At 49.2% G+C, this 17,674-nt stretch overlaps 1 protein-coding gene across 2 annotated transcripts in view; it reads left to right on the top strand.

Moving 5' to 3' along the window:
* LOC125721709 (glycerophosphodiester phosphodiesterase domain-containing protein 5-like) overlaps nucleotides 1-17,674 on the top strand; it is a 21,038-nt gene continuing 3,364 nt past the window's right edge. Inside the window, exons 1-12 of one of the 2 annotated variants that reach the window (XM_048997706.1) lie at nucleotides 1-1,299; nucleotides 9,392-9,565; nucleotides 13,642-13,745; nucleotides 15,031-15,124; nucleotides 15,274-15,333; nucleotides 15,598-15,696; nucleotides 15,788-15,881; nucleotides 16,309-16,454; nucleotides 16,576-16,658; nucleotides 16,792-16,942; nucleotides 17,093-17,314; nucleotides 17,446-17,603. In XM_048997706.1, coding sequence (XP_048853663.1) covers nucleotides 9,449-9,565; nucleotides 13,642-13,745; nucleotides 15,031-15,124; nucleotides 15,274-15,333; nucleotides 15,598-15,696; nucleotides 15,788-15,881; nucleotides 16,309-16,454; nucleotides 16,576-16,658; nucleotides 16,792-16,942; nucleotides 17,093-17,314; nucleotides 17,446-17,603 — 1,328 coding nt within the window. In that variant the 5' untranslated portion in view covers nucleotides 1-1,299; nucleotides 9,392-9,448. The remainder of the gene's footprint in view (nucleotides 1,300-9,391; nucleotides 9,566-13,641; nucleotides 13,746-15,030; nucleotides 15,125-15,273; nucleotides 15,334-15,597; nucleotides 15,697-15,787; nucleotides 15,882-16,308; nucleotides 16,455-16,575; nucleotides 16,659-16,791; nucleotides 16,943-17,092; nucleotides 17,315-17,445; nucleotides 17,604-17,674) is intronic. The other variant, XM_048997705.1, reaches the window with a different exon arrangement.

Raw genomic sequence — 17,674 nt, forward strand, 5'->3', positions numbered from 1 at the left:
TAAAGAAATGGACGAAAATGCAACGATAACGAGCAGGTTAATGTAATTAATAAGACACAAGGGGGATATGCGAGGGCGAACATGAACGGAACCGTGCAGATGCAATGACAAGGCGGCTGCGTGAATCCCAAGAGTCATTTCGTTCAAAACGGAAAACGGAATAAAATAGCGTGCCCGTTAGCGCATTCTGCCCATACTGACGTATTTTTTGTTGAAATATACAAAATCTCCTTTTATCTGACCATAAGCGGTTTATGATAAAGCAGTTATTATTTTTGAAGTAGCGGCTCGTGTCTTTTTATACGTCGCCATGGTAACGCCACAAACAGCAGCGCACCCCCTAACAGTAAGAAGTTTTTATTTTAATCTGGAGACACTTCGGCTCTTTAGAGACTTGCGATGATTCATGTCTTCGTAATAACCTCATATATTATAATAGAGGCGTTTTAAAACTTCCGCTTCACGTAGCCTGTACTGATTCCACAGCCGCGCTTTTCGAAACGCCCTTTCTTTCTAAGGCATGACAGGGTACAATAAACCTGATGTAAGAGAACATGCATAAATATACGCGACAATAAATGGAAAGTAAAATGTCAACGCACTTTTTGGGAATATGACCCGTTTTAGACTTTACATAGACCATTACACGGCCCTTAAGAGAAATTGCAGATTCAGGCTAATGGAAATGAAAGCAGCTGCTCTCTCGTTTACCACACGCACGGACCCTGAAATATTAATACTGAAGCTTCCTCCTTAACTGGGCGGACACCCGGCTTTTTATTTATTTAAAGTAGCCAGCGCCAATTTAAAGGTCTTAAAGACACGCATCGAGCACGTTAATACGAATGGTTAAGTTCTGATTTGTATGTAAGGTACTTTACAGCCGCCTGTCACATTAATCCTCTTAAATACGGGCGGACAGGAGCGCTCCAGCCGAACAGGTCCGGTTACGACTGAGAGCGGCGCTCAGACTGACGGGCAGCGCGCCCCGCAGCGCAGGCAGGGCGGAGGATAAGGGCAGCCGGCTCCCGGGCGGATCGAGCGCTCTTTAAATTGCTGTTTGCTCCTCGTAGTTATTAAACTGCAGGTTCTGGGCTGTCAGCTGGATTTGTGATTAAGACCCAAAGCGACAAGACTGGTGGATACAAACCCGCTCAGCTATAATCACAAAGCAGTCCTGATAGTGTTTTTGTTTTATTATTATTGTGGGATTTTGGCATCTATCTCCAGTGGAAAACCAAGACACTCCGGTCGAATTGGTTGGTGTAGCGTACCAGTGGAGCAGAGTTGAAATAGCAGGTGAGTATTTTCGGGACTCTACAAACGCTTTTGTCTTTAGCAAACATGATAATCTTGTGAGTTTAGTGAGTTCCAGTGGGCATCTTGTTTCTGGTAATCCGGCTCAAAGCGGCGTGTCCTGAGCCTGTGTACGGGAATAGCGAGCCTGCCTTTATCTGAAGTTCGCCAGGTTAAAACACGGTGTCCGGGTGTTGCGATCAATCGTGTAGTGGTAAATAGTCGCTTAATGCGAATGGTTTGCGTTACTCGCCCTGCTCCTGAGAAATTCTGTCAAGCCTTTGGTTTGTTTCCTGGACGACTAAGCGCTCAAATCCTCAAGATTAATTTGACGGGGTATTAAGTTCCCGAGCGAAATGAATGTCGCTGCTGAAAACTACAGTGCTTTCATTAATTACAAAGCTGCGTTATTTAAAACGAAGTTTTGGGTTTTCCCCAGGTGAGCGTTGGTCCTTTCTTGAGCTTTTTTGGTCTAGTTCATTTAATGCAGGCATGCTGTTAACCCCCAAAGCACCGTAGCCTACTTGTGGAGTATAAGCGAGTTTGTTTGCAACCAAGTGCCGCGATCTCCACGCACATTTACATCTTAATTGTTAAAACGTATTAAACGTCATATGACGAGATCAAGCTTGGTTACTCATTCCTTTCAATTCCGTCTGTCATGCATAAGTGTGTCATTAGTCACGTGTAATTGCTTCCATCGGACCTTTTATTGTACTTAAATGTATAGAATTGTGTGTGTGTATAACAGAGTGATTCAGTTTCTTTCGCCTATGAATAATAGTTTAGTGGTGTGTGAGGCATCACGAAAACAGAAGGTGCGTCCAAAACCGTCCGCCAGAAAGCGGGTTTCAGAAGTATTTCGTACCTTGATCGCCATAGTAAAGGTTGTATATATTTAAGAATCACGATTTACTTATTTCATACATGATAATGGATACTGCAGGTGAACAGCTTGAACAGAGGATCCGCTTGATTTTTTTTTTGTTTTTCCCACAGATGTGGCAGTTGTACCAAAACAGGAATCCCCCCCAAAAAATGCTGACAAATTCATGTCGTCCAATAAAACAAAACGTGTTGATTGAATCTCAGTTTAAACTCGAAATAATAGCAGATTACGGTGTAATTTATCAGATTTTCTATCTATATTTACTTTTCGTATGGATGTAAGGCGCGGTTCGTTAAGGTCTTGTCGATGTGGCGAGTTAAAGCTGAACATGAAACTCGGTTTAAAATCGATACTGGTGCGGATGATGCGCTCTTTGTTGCAACATATTGATTAAGAAGAAAAGTAGGCTGTTGTAAATCTCCGAAATCCCAACCCCAGGTCCTCCATCTAGAACACCCCCCCTTCTGAGGTCCAGATGACTAAACAATGTGCTATAGCTATTGTGGACCTCCCCCTTCCCCCCTCAGACATCACAGAATAAAATGCCTTTCAATGCCTAAACGTGAGACTTCATACTTCCTTTGCAGAGGCTCTGATGGACATGAGCCTAGTCTGATTGCTCGGTGTCATCTCTGGAAATACAAGCTGCGTAACATGAGCCGGCGATGAAGGTTCCGCGGCGCAGCGTGTGCGGTTACCGCGCCGGGATCCGCACGCAGATTGCGGCTTCGCCCGGGAAAAGACATCGCCATTGATCGCTGAATTTTTAACACTTCGGTTGAAGGATCCTTTTTATTGCCATGGCAGAAGACTCTGGGGAAACCATCCATAGATCAGTCACATTTTATAGATCCCTTTAGATAAGTGCCTGAGTAACAAAAACGGTTTTTGGACTGAGTGTAGGGACGTTTTTGAAATTGATTCTCGTCAGACTTATCCTCAGAATCCCCTGTCAGCCTGGGTCATGTCATACTATTTAGTCGTCGCTCTATAGACGACTATAGCTCTAAGGAATTAACCGGACCAAGGTGAGTTTCTTTACTGAACAACAACATATAAACTGAATAACTAGCATGCACGTTACAAGGATATGCAAATAAGTAGCCTTCTTACGAATCCCATCAGGACATATGAGGGGTCCCACCACCGGACCACACCTGACTTGCAGTAATGTACTACTAATTTAGTCAATAAGCAAAAACGGAAAAGAAGCCCTTAGTGCTGATTCTGGAACATGACCCTGGGTTTCGGAGGAGAGACTTAAACACTGTCTCTGGTTAGCTGCTGTTAGCTTTCTGTGTGGGTAGGTATTTATTAGCCAGTGCAATGAATCTTGGAAATTTACGACCGGGTTGCCAGTTCTCGCCCATCTGGCGTAACACTCACGCTTTCTTACTCCCACGCGCACGCAAGAAATCTAACGACAAATCTATATTATTCCATTATAAACCTAGAATTAGCTACATCAAAAGCGTTGGGGTAGTCTGCAAACTCTACAGACTACTCGTTCAACTATTTATAAGGCAATAAAACACGTTCATGTAAATGTGTGTGCAGACTAGTCGGGAATTGAAAATCTTACACCAGTCAGCTGACCAAAGTTGGGAACCCTGTTAAGGTGAAACAGAAGAGAACCGTTCTGGCCTTGTGGCCAGAAGGCAGCTTTCCGTGTGATTTGAGCGGACCCTCGTGTATCTGCGTCAGTTCACGCCCCCTGCTGTCAGTACGGCTGAGTGCGGGGGTTGCGGATGTCAGAGATGTGTTCTGCCCCTGAAATTAATTACATGTTTCTCGCTCTCTAAATTAGCACTACCGGCTCTTAGGTGGATCTGCAAAATGGATTAAAACCAGTGCTTGTTTGAGGGGGAAAAAAAGATTTCACCACAGTTTTCTCACATCGGCCTAAGTACTCTTTGGCTTTGTTCAGCTGCATTGGCTTTAGAGCTGCTAGGATTGATTGGTTTTTGACATTTACAGATAGCGGTGCTTGAGCCCGTCATGGGGAAATGTCATCTTTTGTTTTACGTGAAAATGTGTGCTTCCAGCATATCGACCGGAGCGGCCTCCATTTCTCATGTCCAGTCTAATTGGTTTGTTTTTCCCTCTAAATTTTCGGTCCGCACCGATCCCCACGGAGCTGTTTATCTCTGTTTGAATAGCCTATCAAGAGCTTCTCTCGTTCTCAGGTTGTTACGCAGGGAGACGCGGTTCTGGTTCAGATCGTTCTGTTCTTTCTGGTCTTCAGGGCGTCCCTGCCGCCTCTGAAATAACCTGTCGTAATTACCCTGCTGTTCTATCTGCTAATCGGTTCGCAATTATTCCCGTTGCCTCCTTACTGGCGACGGACCGCGTTTGAGGCGTGCTGCTGCTGCAGTCCCATACTTCACTAAACGACAGCGTGGTTTGAGGATCGGTTTCACGCGGAACTCATCGCGCTGTCTTCTGGGAGCAGAACGCAGAACCGGGTGATTTATTCCTACGAATTAGAAAAGCTTTTCTCGTGACCTTTTTGGTCGTAGCTTTAAGGCCCCCCACCTTACTGCGTGGAATTTCAGACATTAGCTGTGGTGTAACGGTGTCCTCACACAGGTTAAAGGTCAAACTCTTAGCACGCGTAGCAGACATGCAGGGTAACGTAGTACAGCTTTAATGGGCTCTGAAGTGAAATCGTGACCAGAGTACCAACCCCCCCCAATCAGGTGTACTGGGAATGGAGAACGGGACCTGAGGGACATCAGGTGAGGCTCTGAAAATGACCCCTAAGGGTATACGTTAGCCCGTTGCTAATGCCACATTGAGTCAGACATTATTCTCATAGCACAAGATGAAAGCAGGTATGCAAGTAGCTACTCATTAGCATACGTTATGGACTGTATGATCCACAGTTCTGGAATCTTCCTTTTGGGGCAGGACTTGTTCTGAAGGCGGAATGGGTGTTTGTACAGACGACGTACGGCTCTAGTTATGCGTAGCTCGAACCTGTTATTTAACAGGGATTTTAATCTAGTCCTTTATATGTTTTTAGATTTACTGTTAGCCGTTTTGAAAGTTTGGCCTTATTGAGGACGTGATCCCCGCCCCCTTGTTGGCAGGGTACCCCCCCCCTGGGCCCCGCCCCCTTGTTTGCGGGGTACCTCCATGGTTACCTTGTATGGATGGTGCTGCTATCTTAATAGTAAGCGGTCCTTCTTAGCCACCTCCCACACCCCACACAAATCCTGAAACGATGGAGGCCTCAGTGTCATGGAAACCATCGCACGGAGCCGTACACAAATTATGGCTGATCGGGACAGCCGGCTGCATATCTGCAAGCCGCTCTCGCAGCACGGATACCGTCTCCGTGGAGGCAAAGAGCTGCTGGGGGGTGGGCTACAGAGGCCCCTACCAGGGTTGCTAGGGCGGGAAACGGTTTACGATAAGCTCCCCTTGATCACTGAGTGTTTGCAAACCTCTCGCAGTGACTGCCGTGTCAGTCTGGTTTCCGTGAAGGGTTTTGAGAGACCAGTTTGCTGAGGTAGGTGTCCAGTGGGAGAACCCGGCTCCCAGTTTCACCAGTCTTCCCAGCTGATATGAGTACAGGATGTGTTGGAGGTTGGGGGGGGGGGGCATTTTTTGGTAAGCAGTACAGTAACTAGTTACCGTAAGGATTACAAGTGGATTGAGCTGCTTAACCAGTCCTGCTGTCATGGATATGAAACAAACAGTGGGTTAATCTCACTTCCTTATGTCAGAGTTAATTAACATTGCCGGCCTTATTGCCCTGGGGGGTTTAGTACTTTTAATTTGTACTCCCTGTTACCATCAAAGCCCAGATGTTTACTGTATACAGCAAGCCAGTAATGGGTGGACCAGTGACATTAAAACATTTTTAACGCTGCTGATATTGCCAGTTAATGGAGGCAAGGACTTTATGACGTTCTGAGCGGGATTGCTGAAAAACTGAGCCAATCTGGATGCTTTCGGCAACTTTCCTTTGTGTTTAATTTCCCGTCAGGGCTAAAAATAAGAGCGACACAAAGATGGATCTCCCCGTGGTATTTTTAGCCGAAATGTGATCGGCGAACCTGCCACAGGTGGAGTCGTGGGATGGATCTGGAGATGACGGCGGACTGCTGAATGATCAGGAAAACCGTGCCTGGTCTGGGAGCTCCTTCCTGGTCTCCCCACCCTGTCTGGGAAGCAGGGTACCTAGTCTGGCCTGTAGCTTAAATCCTGATTAATATGGCCCGGTTAGGAACTTCTCAAGGTAGAATTGGTGAAATCCCAGACCTCTTCTGGGGCCTGTCAAGATAAATCTGCTGAGATAAATTCACTAAATGTTGATTAGAGCTGCAACCTAATTATACTTCTGAAGGATGCCAGTTCTGCATTAGCGCCTGTTATCCCCCCCAAGGATGAGGAGTGTGTCAAGTAACAAATGGCTGAGCCGCTTAAAACTGTGTTCCTGTGCAGAGCATCAGTGGTTCTTTAAAAATGGCTGCAAACGCTCGTCTAGGGCGGGACCTGCTATGTAGCGTCTCATCCTCTGTAGCGATGTGCAGAATCGCTCCCCCCACACACCCGTTACTGGTGTCTGTGGCGGCCTATAAATGTAGGAAATTTGAGGGGTTAAAGATCTGGGGGAATCTTTCAGGGGATGGCATCTGATTGGCTGGGTTTCTCAGGTGGTGTCTGAATCCTCCAATCAGAGCCCTCAGGGGCTGTAATCATCACTGCCCAATGCCTGCTTGAGGGTCGCTGCCATAGGGCCCTTGAGTAAGGTGCTTAACAGGAAGCGCTTCAGTGAAGTGTTCAGCTGTTTGGGGGTGGGGGGGAGGGATTAGAGAGTGCATATGGTGCCAGATGCGGGTATCTGCTGAACACGACTCGTACGCCCTGTTGGACCAAGAGGAGATGCTGGTGGGTTGAAAGGAAAACATTATCTTTGGAGGAGAACATGCTGAGGGAGATTAGATTATACCCAGTATTTTGTTGATGGCGGGGGGGGCGCTAAAGAATAGCGAGCCTGAAACTGAATATGCCGACCGGTCTGAGGTGGGGGCAGCAGCCCCCTCAGTGACGGCTGCCCCCCCCCGATCTGAAATAACTGGGCCCTCAGGTCTGTCACGAGCTCTGTGTATTACTGTTGAATTCAAGCTCAAAGTTTTTGACATTCCCAGAACATTCTGGGTTCGGATCCCAAGTGCTCTTTAAGCAAACAAGCTCTCTGACACTGCCCAGGATGGCGTTGCCTGAGTCAGCTCTAATAAGGCCCCCTCCCCTCGGCAGGGGATGGGGGATTCTCGCTGGGGTTGCTGTGTGTCAGCAGTTGGACACTAAGTGAAATGAAATCCTTTGTTTTTGCTCCAAATTAATAGTTTTAAACTTGTGTTTTGCCAACCTCCTTCTGCTATTTAGGGTTGGCCAAATCATGCATGAGCTTTAACACGAATGTCGGCCGCAAAATGAAGGTACTCTCTCTGCAGTGGATCGTCTGATGTTTTATATCCTGATACTTTGTGGGGTTATACAACATAAATTTAAAAACGGTGAGTTAATGGTGGGAACAAAAAGTAATGTCCGCGCCAAGATGTTTTCTAGTGCCAAGACGCCAGGAATTTTGATGCACGTGATTGCACTTGGGGGCGTTGTTGGGGCGTGGGTGCTGCTCTTTGTCTCTTCCTGTCTCCCGGCTTTCGTGTAACACGCTTCACATACTTTCGTTTCACTCCCTGCTACCACGTGCTGTTCTCCAGGTTAGTTGGAGATCCAGGAGTGGTTTTAGCAGCCAGGAATGCAGTGTTCTCATAGGTGAACAACGGCAACATCATCTTCTGGCATAAAGCCCTGGACAAAGCCACAACCCCAAAATATAACAACAACATCTTGCCTAAGGCCGAAGACAAGAACAACAATCCCATAATGCAGCAGCATCTTTTTGACTATGGCCTTAGAAAGAACATCCATCCATGCATTTTCCAAACCGCTTATCCTACTGGGTCGCGGGGGGGTCCGGAGCCTATCCCGGAAGCAATGGGCATGAGGCAGGGAACAACCCAGGATGGGGGGGCCAGCCCATTGCAGGGCACACTCACACACCATTCACTCTCACACGCACACCTATGTGCAATTTAGCAACTCCAATTAGCCTCAGCATGTTTTTGGACTGTGGGGGGGAAACCGGAGTACCCGGAGGAAACCCCACGACGACATGGGGAGAACATGCAAACTCCACACACATGTGACCCAGGCGGAGACTCGAACCCGGGTCCCAGAGGTGTGAGGCAACAGTGCTAACCACTGCACCACCATGCCGCCCCCTTAGAAAGAAGAATAATCCCATAATGCAACAGCATCTTCTTGACTATGGCCTTGGAAAGAACAACAATCCCATAATGCAACAGCATATTCTTGACTATGGCCTAAGACAGAACAACAATCCCATAATGCAACAGCATCTTCTTGCCTATTGCCTAAGACGGAACAACAATCCCCATAATTCCCCCTGCCCTATCAACCTCTAAATTTCCTTCCACATCATGCTGTTCGTTTTCGTCATACACGTGCCTGTTAATGACTGCTGCTCTGTGTGGCACACGGGTATCTCCTGCCTGCTGTGGGAGGGGCTGTCTGCACTGTAGAGTCTGCAGGAAAATGTCGAGCCTTCAGCCGACTGGCGTGAATGAAGTTCTGACTGGGTGAGGGATCGTGCAGTTTGAACCGCGGAGGTTGTGAGTGACTAATGAATTGGACAAAGTATGGCGTTGCGATTATACTACAGGTTAAATGTGACACAGTGTCATTAGAAGGGAATCGCAGTGAAATATGATCATTGTATAAACTCCAGGGTTAAGAATCCGCACTCTAATTGCTGTCGGTTTTCATGCCGGTTCCGCCTTTTGCTGGATTCTACGGTTTCTGTTTAGTTTTTTTACAATTTACATATTTAGCATATAGATTCAATAAAAGTGACATACGTTTCAGAATGTTGCTCAGGGACACGGCAGCGAGACCGTGGGATCCGAACCAGTGACCTCCTGATCTTAAGTACGGCATCCGAACCCGCTGAGCCACACCGCGCCCTATGTTTCCTGGGGCCGGGTTCAAACTTGTTGTAACTGGATCAGTGCTTGTGGGAGCTGGAGGATAAATATCTGAAGGGCTGAAAGTCTGTTGACACGCCTCTTTTTTTTTTTTTTTTTTTTTTTCTTTTTTCATCTCCTCCAGGATCGACCCCCCCGATGGAAAGCTAGTGGCACTGCGGAGTCAGGGGACCGTGGAGATATGGTCAAGCACCAACCCTTGCAGGTGTACGAGAGGCAGCTGTGCTTGTCATGCCTGACTGGGATCTACGGCTGCCGCTGGCAGCGGTACCAGCGGTCGCATGACGACAGCACGAGGGTGAGCACCACCTTCTGGGGAATCGCGTGCTTCCATAAGGAAATCGCCGAAGGCTGAAACTGGATGCTAGGGGGTAATGTCGTGGTTAATTAGGGCTGCTTTAAAACTTGCTTGCTGATTGGCAAGTGCAAACGCAGAGTCGTAGCTGAGCCTTCGTTAACGCTTCCTAATTGCTGTCTTAAATATTTATGCAGTTCTGTCTGAGACCCTCTGCTGGTGCTGTGATCTTCCACACGCCCACTCAGTCACACGATATCTGCCATGAAGCTAAGTGTTCAGGAGAAGCTCCCACTGTTACGTGAGAACACGGGGACTCCCCAGACAGTTCGCATTTTTGCCCCCCCCCCCAGCATCCAGCGCCGCTGCACTTAGACATTCGGTGTTCTTCATTTGGCTGGAAGTTGAGAGGGAGCAAAATTGTGGACATGGCATGATCTAGTCAGTTTTGTGGATTACATTTCTGACTGTTGTTATGAGTTCAGAGTGCGCTTACTACATTTGCGAGTTGTGATCGTATTTTCCGGTCAGATTGTATCGCTTCTGGTAACTAGTATTGATGCACCTGTCCATAATGGGGGGTGGGGGGCGCGGATACCCCCATCCTTTATTGAAGTCTGGTCAACGTGGTTCTCTAAGGAGTGATTTATCTTAATTAGCACAGAAAAGCTCATTTTATTTCAGAGTACAGGCAATCCGTGCTGCTGGTCACAGTGATGGCTGTTACTTAAAAATATGTCCTGTGCGAATTGTCTGGCTCGTAGTCCTGGTCGCTGGGTGTATTTTTTACGTTTGCTTTGTGACTCTCATTATAATAGGAATGTTTTTTTAGGCAAATACCACTTCATATATTGGCCCACTGTGTTTTTTGTGTTACCAGCAAGTTGTTTAAAAACAACTAGCTTTGCTATCTCTGAGCTCTGCACGTAAGTAAATAGGAATGACTTCAAAATCTGTTTGTTAAACACGCGGACAGCTGATAAAGCACGGTGTTGAGAGTTCGCCATGGCGACGAAGCGCTCCCCCCCCCCACCCAGAGCAAGGTGCTGAGGTTCAGTAGGGGGTGAAATCCTGCCCTTTTTCTCGTGTTTTCTCTGCTTGTGGTTCTCTGATTACTGAGTACTCAACCGTTACTCGTTTTCAGTACTTAAATACTGTAGGGACCACATGCGTGCTCAAAGGGGTGTACACCTTGAAGGGCTGTGCACCTCCACCCATGGGAAGGATGGCTGGTAGGGGTGCAGATCAGGACATGTCACCGGGTCTGTTACTCGGGCCTCGAAGCTCACTTCGTTACTGCCAGGGCCTGCACGTGTCATTACGGGAGCCTATATTTATGGTAACACTCAGACTGTCATCCATTCCTTTTGGTTTCTCAGCCTCTGTTGCTGTTTTGCTGATTTTCTTTTTATCATTTTTCAGTTGTCTGCAGTAGTGGGCCATGGTCAGCAGGTGGCCCCTTTTGACGACAATGCCTTTGATCATGGCGCTTCTTGGGGTGCGCTTACATTAGGCGATCCACATCATGCCCGAGCACCTTTGACCCCCCCCGAAGTCCAGTTCATTTGACACATGTGATCGGTCCGTTACCGTAAGCGGGCACGGTTCAGTACGCATCCGTGCACAACCGCGGAACATTGACGCGACGGCAATGTCGCGACTGAGACACTGTATGTGTACCGGACCTGGAAGGAACGGATGGGGCAGGCTGTACAGATTGGGCATGCTGTACAGATTGGGCAGTGACAAACATTTAACAGACATTGTGGCAAATGTATCACTTTGGTAGAGATGCAGTGTTTGCTGGAAATGTGGGCTGATAGAGGATCTAGAAACACTCAGGGATACTATTTCCCCAAAAATCTTTTTTTCTATGTGCAGCACGATTAAATGAAAATCGTTGTATTGCATATTCTGTTAATCTGGAGTGCCATGTCATCGCCTCCAAAAATGGATCCAAATAGACCACAAAATAAGGAAATTAATCATGGACTCCCTCGTACTGTGAGAATTCTTTTCTTCCTGTTTACGTCAACACATAGTCGCACAGTGATGACAAAAGCGTGCTCAGGCTCGGAACGTCAAGTGCAACGTGAGTGCAGGCCAGTGGGGAAGGGGGGGACAGTCGTGCCTAGGTTACAAGGCAATCAGGCCAAGCGTGAGTATGCCCTAACATGCTCCCGATTGTCTGTGGTCACTCCTCGCAAGGTGTTGAGGCACATTTGCCAATCCGTGACCTTGAGAGCAGGCCGTCCTCCGCAGGGCTTCCCGTCTCCCCCGCTGAGTCGTATCGGAAACGGAGACGCCGCCGCTGCTGCCGCACGTGTGTCCCCAAGTCCTAGATTAATAATTCAGGACTGAGTGTGGTTTCCTGCTGCCTTAAAGACCCACACAGAACCTCGAATCTCCGCGCCCTGTGGCTTCCCAGCCTGTAATGCACCGGATTCAACCAAAGAATGGTCACTTTTTAGCTTTTGCATGTGGCTCAGCAGGTTGTGCCTGTGACCGGAAGGTTGTTGGTTCGAATCCCATTCTCTCCTAAATAGTCACATCTTCATTAGGCCATGGAGTATAGCTCTTAACCCTTCAAAAATGCTCCAGGGACAGCGGGAAAATGGCTAACCTTGAGCTTCAACACCAAGCTGCTGTATACGAAAACAAAAGCATCACTTTTTATATGTTGCTGTGTGGTTTTATTTATGGTGAAATAAACACACTACAGATTTGGTTTAGGGACCCGCAACAGGTGCTTTGAGGGTCCCTGGTTAAGATAAACAGCGTCCCTTCCCTGAAGCAACCCCTGCTTTCAGAATCTGGTCATATCACTATGTCTTGCATCCTGCCTCCGCCTCCCCTCAGTCTGCGAACTTGGGTGATTCTCAACCCAGCTTGCTGCACACCTGCCAATCCCAGCCAATCAGGAACACTGAATACCTGGCGCAGGTGTGCTGGGAGCTGGGAGGGGGCAAAAACGTGGACTATCTGGGGGACGGTCTCCCTCCTCCTGTGAGGCCGCACACTCAGCCAGCCAGATGCGGCCGGCTCTGTGGAATGAGCAGCCCTCACGGCTCTGACCTCTGACCCCAGCAGCTCCTTACATCACGTCCCATTGGATTGTGTAGCCGCTGTCAGATGTGTACCAGCCAACCCCTCCCCCGTTAAGATACCGGTCAAGTGTATTGTTGGCTTTTTGCCCCCTTCAGAAGTAAGCTTGCTCAGCCTTGTTGATGTTTCCTATGCTCTGTTCCCCACCCCGGAGAGCGGTGACCATCCACACAGATCCTCGACCACCTCCTGTGCATAATTAGTGTCATTAGCTGCACATGCATGGGAAGCATCAATTTGCGGGTCCCTTCAATCCTGACCCCGCTGGCATCTCCCTCTTTGGCCGGGTGAGGGGCGGGGCCTGTTGCCATGGTCACATGGTCTTTCCAGTCATCCTTCTGCTCCTCTTGGTGGTAGCACGCCTTATCCCGCATCCCAGATGGTCCATGTCAAATCACACGCATGCAGTGACTACATTCTAGAAAGCTCGTTTTCATCGGGGGGGGGGGGGGGGGGCTTGAAAAGTGCATGTGTGTGAGGATCCCTTTCTGGGGGGCTGGGGTTAGGATTTCTTTCTGGGGAACCTTAGTAATCCTCTGCTGAAAATATTCAGATGCCAATTTTGTTATATTGCGAGAAGGGTAATTGGAACAGGTTCCCTGAAGTCATGCATATTTGCTTTTTACAAGGCGGTTTCTGGGAATTTTATGGTGGGAGCTGTTTTCCTATGCCAGACAAGTTCTAGCGTGCTGGATTCTCACATCTGCTGCACACCAGTGTTTTCATCAGTGTCTGTTGGTGTTTTGCTGGTTCTCGATCCATTCTCTCTCACAGCGGATGTTCCCCTGGTTCCCGATCCGTTCTCTGTCGCGGCGGATGTTCCCCTGGTTCCCGATCCGTTCTCTGTCGCGGCGGATGTTCCCCTGGTTCCTGATCCGTTCTCTGTCGCGGCGGATGTTCCCCTGGTTCCTGATCCGTTCTCTGTCGCGGCGGATGTTCCCCTGGTTCCTGATCCTCTCTCTCTTCTGTCACAGTGGGAGCGACTCTGGTTCTTCATTCTCTGTGCCATCTTCCTCCTGGTCCTCGTCTGGACCTACTTCTGGTGGGCCACTCAGAATGACTACAGCGAACTGAACTGGTGAGTTTGGCTGGGATTAGACCCTTAGACCCTTCTGGTTCTCGCACCCTCGGCATACGTAACACCCTTTACCACTCGGCCCCAGAACGTCACAACTTCCTGAAAATACACTTAGTAATTAAATACTTCAGTCGATAAAATATTCATGGACACAAAAACAAGCATTCCATTATTTAAAGACATCTGTTAAGCAAAATAATAACGTAAGCTGAGGTCAGAAGTGTTTCATGGCTGAAGCATGTCATGAGTATCGAAATCGAAGCCTCGCTGCGTTGGGGAGACATTGGCCACTTTCCAGGCTCATCTTCATCTCCTCTCGCCATCGACCGTCTCCACTTGGACGGCAGTTCTCCTGGGTTGGGTTTCCGCCTGCTCCGGGACGACCTCAGGGTGTCTCTGGTGTTCCCCAGGACATTTAAGGCACCATTACCTCCTGCATTAGGTCGTACTGTTAGCTAGTTACCAGTTCCACTGTTTTAACTAGGTTACTGATCCTAACCCACTTACCCCCACCCACTCCTCTCCCTCTTGGAGATGTTCACATCTCCAAGCATCAGGATCCTTTATGGCTCTGAAACGTTCCTTTATGGGATTCAAGTGACGGCTGCTCGTATTTGCGATTCTCCTCCCGCGTCTCCTGAGGGCAGCTAATTAAATCACATGAGCTGAAATGCTTTCTGGCCACGGACCTGTAAGCTTCGGGGTCAGATGTATTCTGAAGTAAATTGCCCTGCACGTCAGTTTATTATATGTAAGCACTCTGCAAGCAATTAAGTGGATCGAAGATGGATAAATGTAAGCGCTTGATACGCATCTAAATTGCTCAAAATGGGACTGAATATTTTTTGCACGTGAAATTCAGGCGACTTGCTTTAAGTGACCAGCAGGGGGGGCTCTCCTCAGCCCTCCAGTGCACTTTCTCAGCCAATCTGAACTCGCTGGACTCGCAGAGGCTATTGCTGCCTGAAGGAGCTAGACGGAGTTCACCTAAGGGTCATCCCCTGACCACACAGGCATTGCTCTATCGTGTAGGCCAGACCTGCATGTCTCTAACGGGGAGGCCTTTCTCTAGAAACCCCTGTGCAACGAGGCCTGCTGGGAAATGTAGTCCTGCCTGTGAGTCCACTCTACAGCCTTCTCAATTCTTTCAGCCCTTTCTGCTAACCCAGTCGCTAACCGCTTTTGAACATTTCCGTCATCAAACCCGGTTACTTTAGGGTCCTTCCCAGTACCACAGTGGGCAAGGCACTGCTATAGTCCGCATTTCATCCATCTTGCCTTTCAGGCTGCTGTATAACAGATCGGGGGAGTGGACAGACGGGACTGTTACCATAGTTGCTGCCACAGCTGCCGGCTTCACCTATGTTACATTTTTAATGGTGAGTTGTCATCGCCGGTGTTCACACAAGCATCGCTGCCAGTCCCTGCAGTTTCCTCTCCCTGGGCGTCGGCTGGAGGACCATTTATGTCACACGGACATGTTTGTGGAAGCTGAAGTTTCCTGGGGTGTTTCCTCCCTCCCATACAGATTTTGGCAGTATGTCACATCCCGGTGGGACAGCAGCTGCACCTCTACTGGCTGCACAAGGTACCCCCCCCCCCCCCCAAAACGCGCTACCTCTCTTAGTCCACATGCTGCGTCGTTAACATAAGCTGCTGCACCTTTTAGCGTTGTGTGCCGCTGCTAGCATGAGATGCCATCCTTTAATATGGCATGCAGTTACCACATGACCGGTGAGCATCCAATCAGATCTGTCAAGTAATCGTAGCTGGCCAATCTGGAGATAATATGCAAACGATGCGATGAGTTCTGTCTGAAGTGGGCGGGGTCTCGTCCGTCTGCCCTCTGAAGGTCATGCTTACTGCAGCGTTCCTGACCACAGTCGTTGGGTTTATTTACATCAACGGCGTTTGGGGTGACGAATGGAAGACTGTGCTCATATCCCTGCAGGTGAGACGGGGTTCGACCCCCACTGCGGCTCACTGTGTACTCCTGCACGCTTGAGCCGTGTTGTGGCACTGACACGACAGTTTGTTTACAGGTCATGGGCCCTGTTCTGCAGCTGGGAGCCCTCACTGTCATCACACTGCTGGCCTGGGTGGTGGCGGGACAAGTCGTCCGTGCTGAGAGCATGAGTGAGTCACGGGGAGTCCTGATTAAAGGTCAGACCTCCCTATGTGGATGGGAGAGTTGCCAGAAGTGTAATTCGGTGTCTGTTCTGGATTTTCCAAATAAGACGACCTGGTCTAAACCCACTTTTTTTTTTTTTGTTTCCTGCCATTTCCTCATTGTTGATCAGGTGACTTAAGGAGTTTCAGGTTTTGTTTTTCGCGTACGGAAACCTACGCTGTACTTCCGCATAGTGAAACAACCTTTCCACCTGCTTCCTGGATTGTGTGCTATGGGAGTATGTAGAAGGATGCAAAGGCAAAATGGAACTGCGTAACAAAAATAAGAATAAATAATATTAGCATAAGAATAAAATTGCAATAAAAAAAATATAGATCGCAGAGCCGTAACATGGGTGGATGCTAATATGACACGGATGTCCTACCTCCCCAGACAGCCAGGTGGCGCTGGCACTGGCCTATCTGGCTGTTCTGCTCACCGTCTACTTGGCCCCACTCGCTATCTCTTCCCCCTGTCTGAAGGGCCAGGGGAACTTCAGTACACGGCCTGCTGTCCTTGGTCGCCGTGGTGCCCCCATGGTGAGTCGGTTGGCTGGGGGGGTTGAACGGGGCATCCTCTACAGCTTGTTCCCGCTTCCGTTGCTTGTTCTTGTGTGGCTGTTCCTCATGGCCGGTGTCTGCTCACTGTCGCCCCCTGCAGCTGGCGCCGGAGAACACGCTCATGTCTTTCCGCAAGGCCTTGGAACAGAAGGTCAGCGGGCTGGAGGCAGATGTGGCTATCAGGTGACTGTGCTGCCTTTTTTTTTTTTGTGGGGGCGGGGGAGAGTAACAGGGACCCTGTGCTGAAAGTCAGGGTCACTGCCCCGCATCTCGCCAGTGACTGCTCACGTGGGCGTATCCCGGGTGTGATTGACAGCCTGGACGGCGTGCCCTTCCTGATGCGGGCCGGCTCGCTGAGGAGGACCACGGACGTGCAGAAGGTGTTTCCCAAGCGCCAGTGGGAAGACGCCTCCTCATTCAGATGGGCGGAGCTGTCGGCCCTCAATGCCGGCCGCTGGTTTGTCAGGGTATCGCTTGTTATTCATTTATGCAAAGTGCTGGCTATGATTGGTCCTCGGCCTTGGGTAGCTGTCGCAAACCTTCACTGCTGACTTTGAACAGATCTTCTGTCAATATGACGTTATGCTTAATTTTAAAGGAATGTATATCTCCGGCAGGATGACCCCTTCTGGACAGTGAGGTCTATGACCCCCCAGGAGATCAGCTGGGCGGCCAACCAGACAGTGTGCAGCCTGGCGGAGCTGCTGGCGTTGGCGGTGCAGTTCAACACCTCCGTGCTGCTCCACCTGCAGCGTCCGCCGCCTGCGCACCCACATCACCTGACCTGGCTCAACGACACCCTGCAGACGGTCTTGCGCTCTGGTGTCCTGCAAAAGCAGGTAGGGATGGACTTCCCGTTTGCCACTGAAGCGATGAGAATTTGACGCCTTATCGCTGACAGCCGTAATCCTTGCAAAAGGAGACGTCGGGGCTAAACTGGTCTTCTCGCGATTCTTCTACGGGACCTCAGGTGCTGTGGACCCCTGACTGGGAGCGGGATATGGTCCGGCGTGTGGCATCTGGATTACAGCAGACCTCTGAGGAGAAACTTCCCGTGGATGCTCTGCATGAACGAGGCCTCCTCCGCCTCTATCTGCGCTATGACCGGCTTTCTGCGACCGAGATCCGGTACGGCTTTCCCGCCGCAAAGATGCTTGGACGTTTGAGAATGAACGCTTCATAGAGAGAGGCTGCATCGG

This window comes from Brienomyrus brachyistius, unplaced genomic scaffold (assembly GCF_023856365.1).
Source record: "Brienomyrus brachyistius isolate T26 unplaced genomic scaffold, BBRACH_0.4 scaffold35, whole genome shotgun sequence".
Lineage (NCBI taxonomy): Eukaryota > Metazoa > Chordata > Actinopteri > Osteoglossiformes > Mormyridae > Brienomyrus > Brienomyrus brachyistius.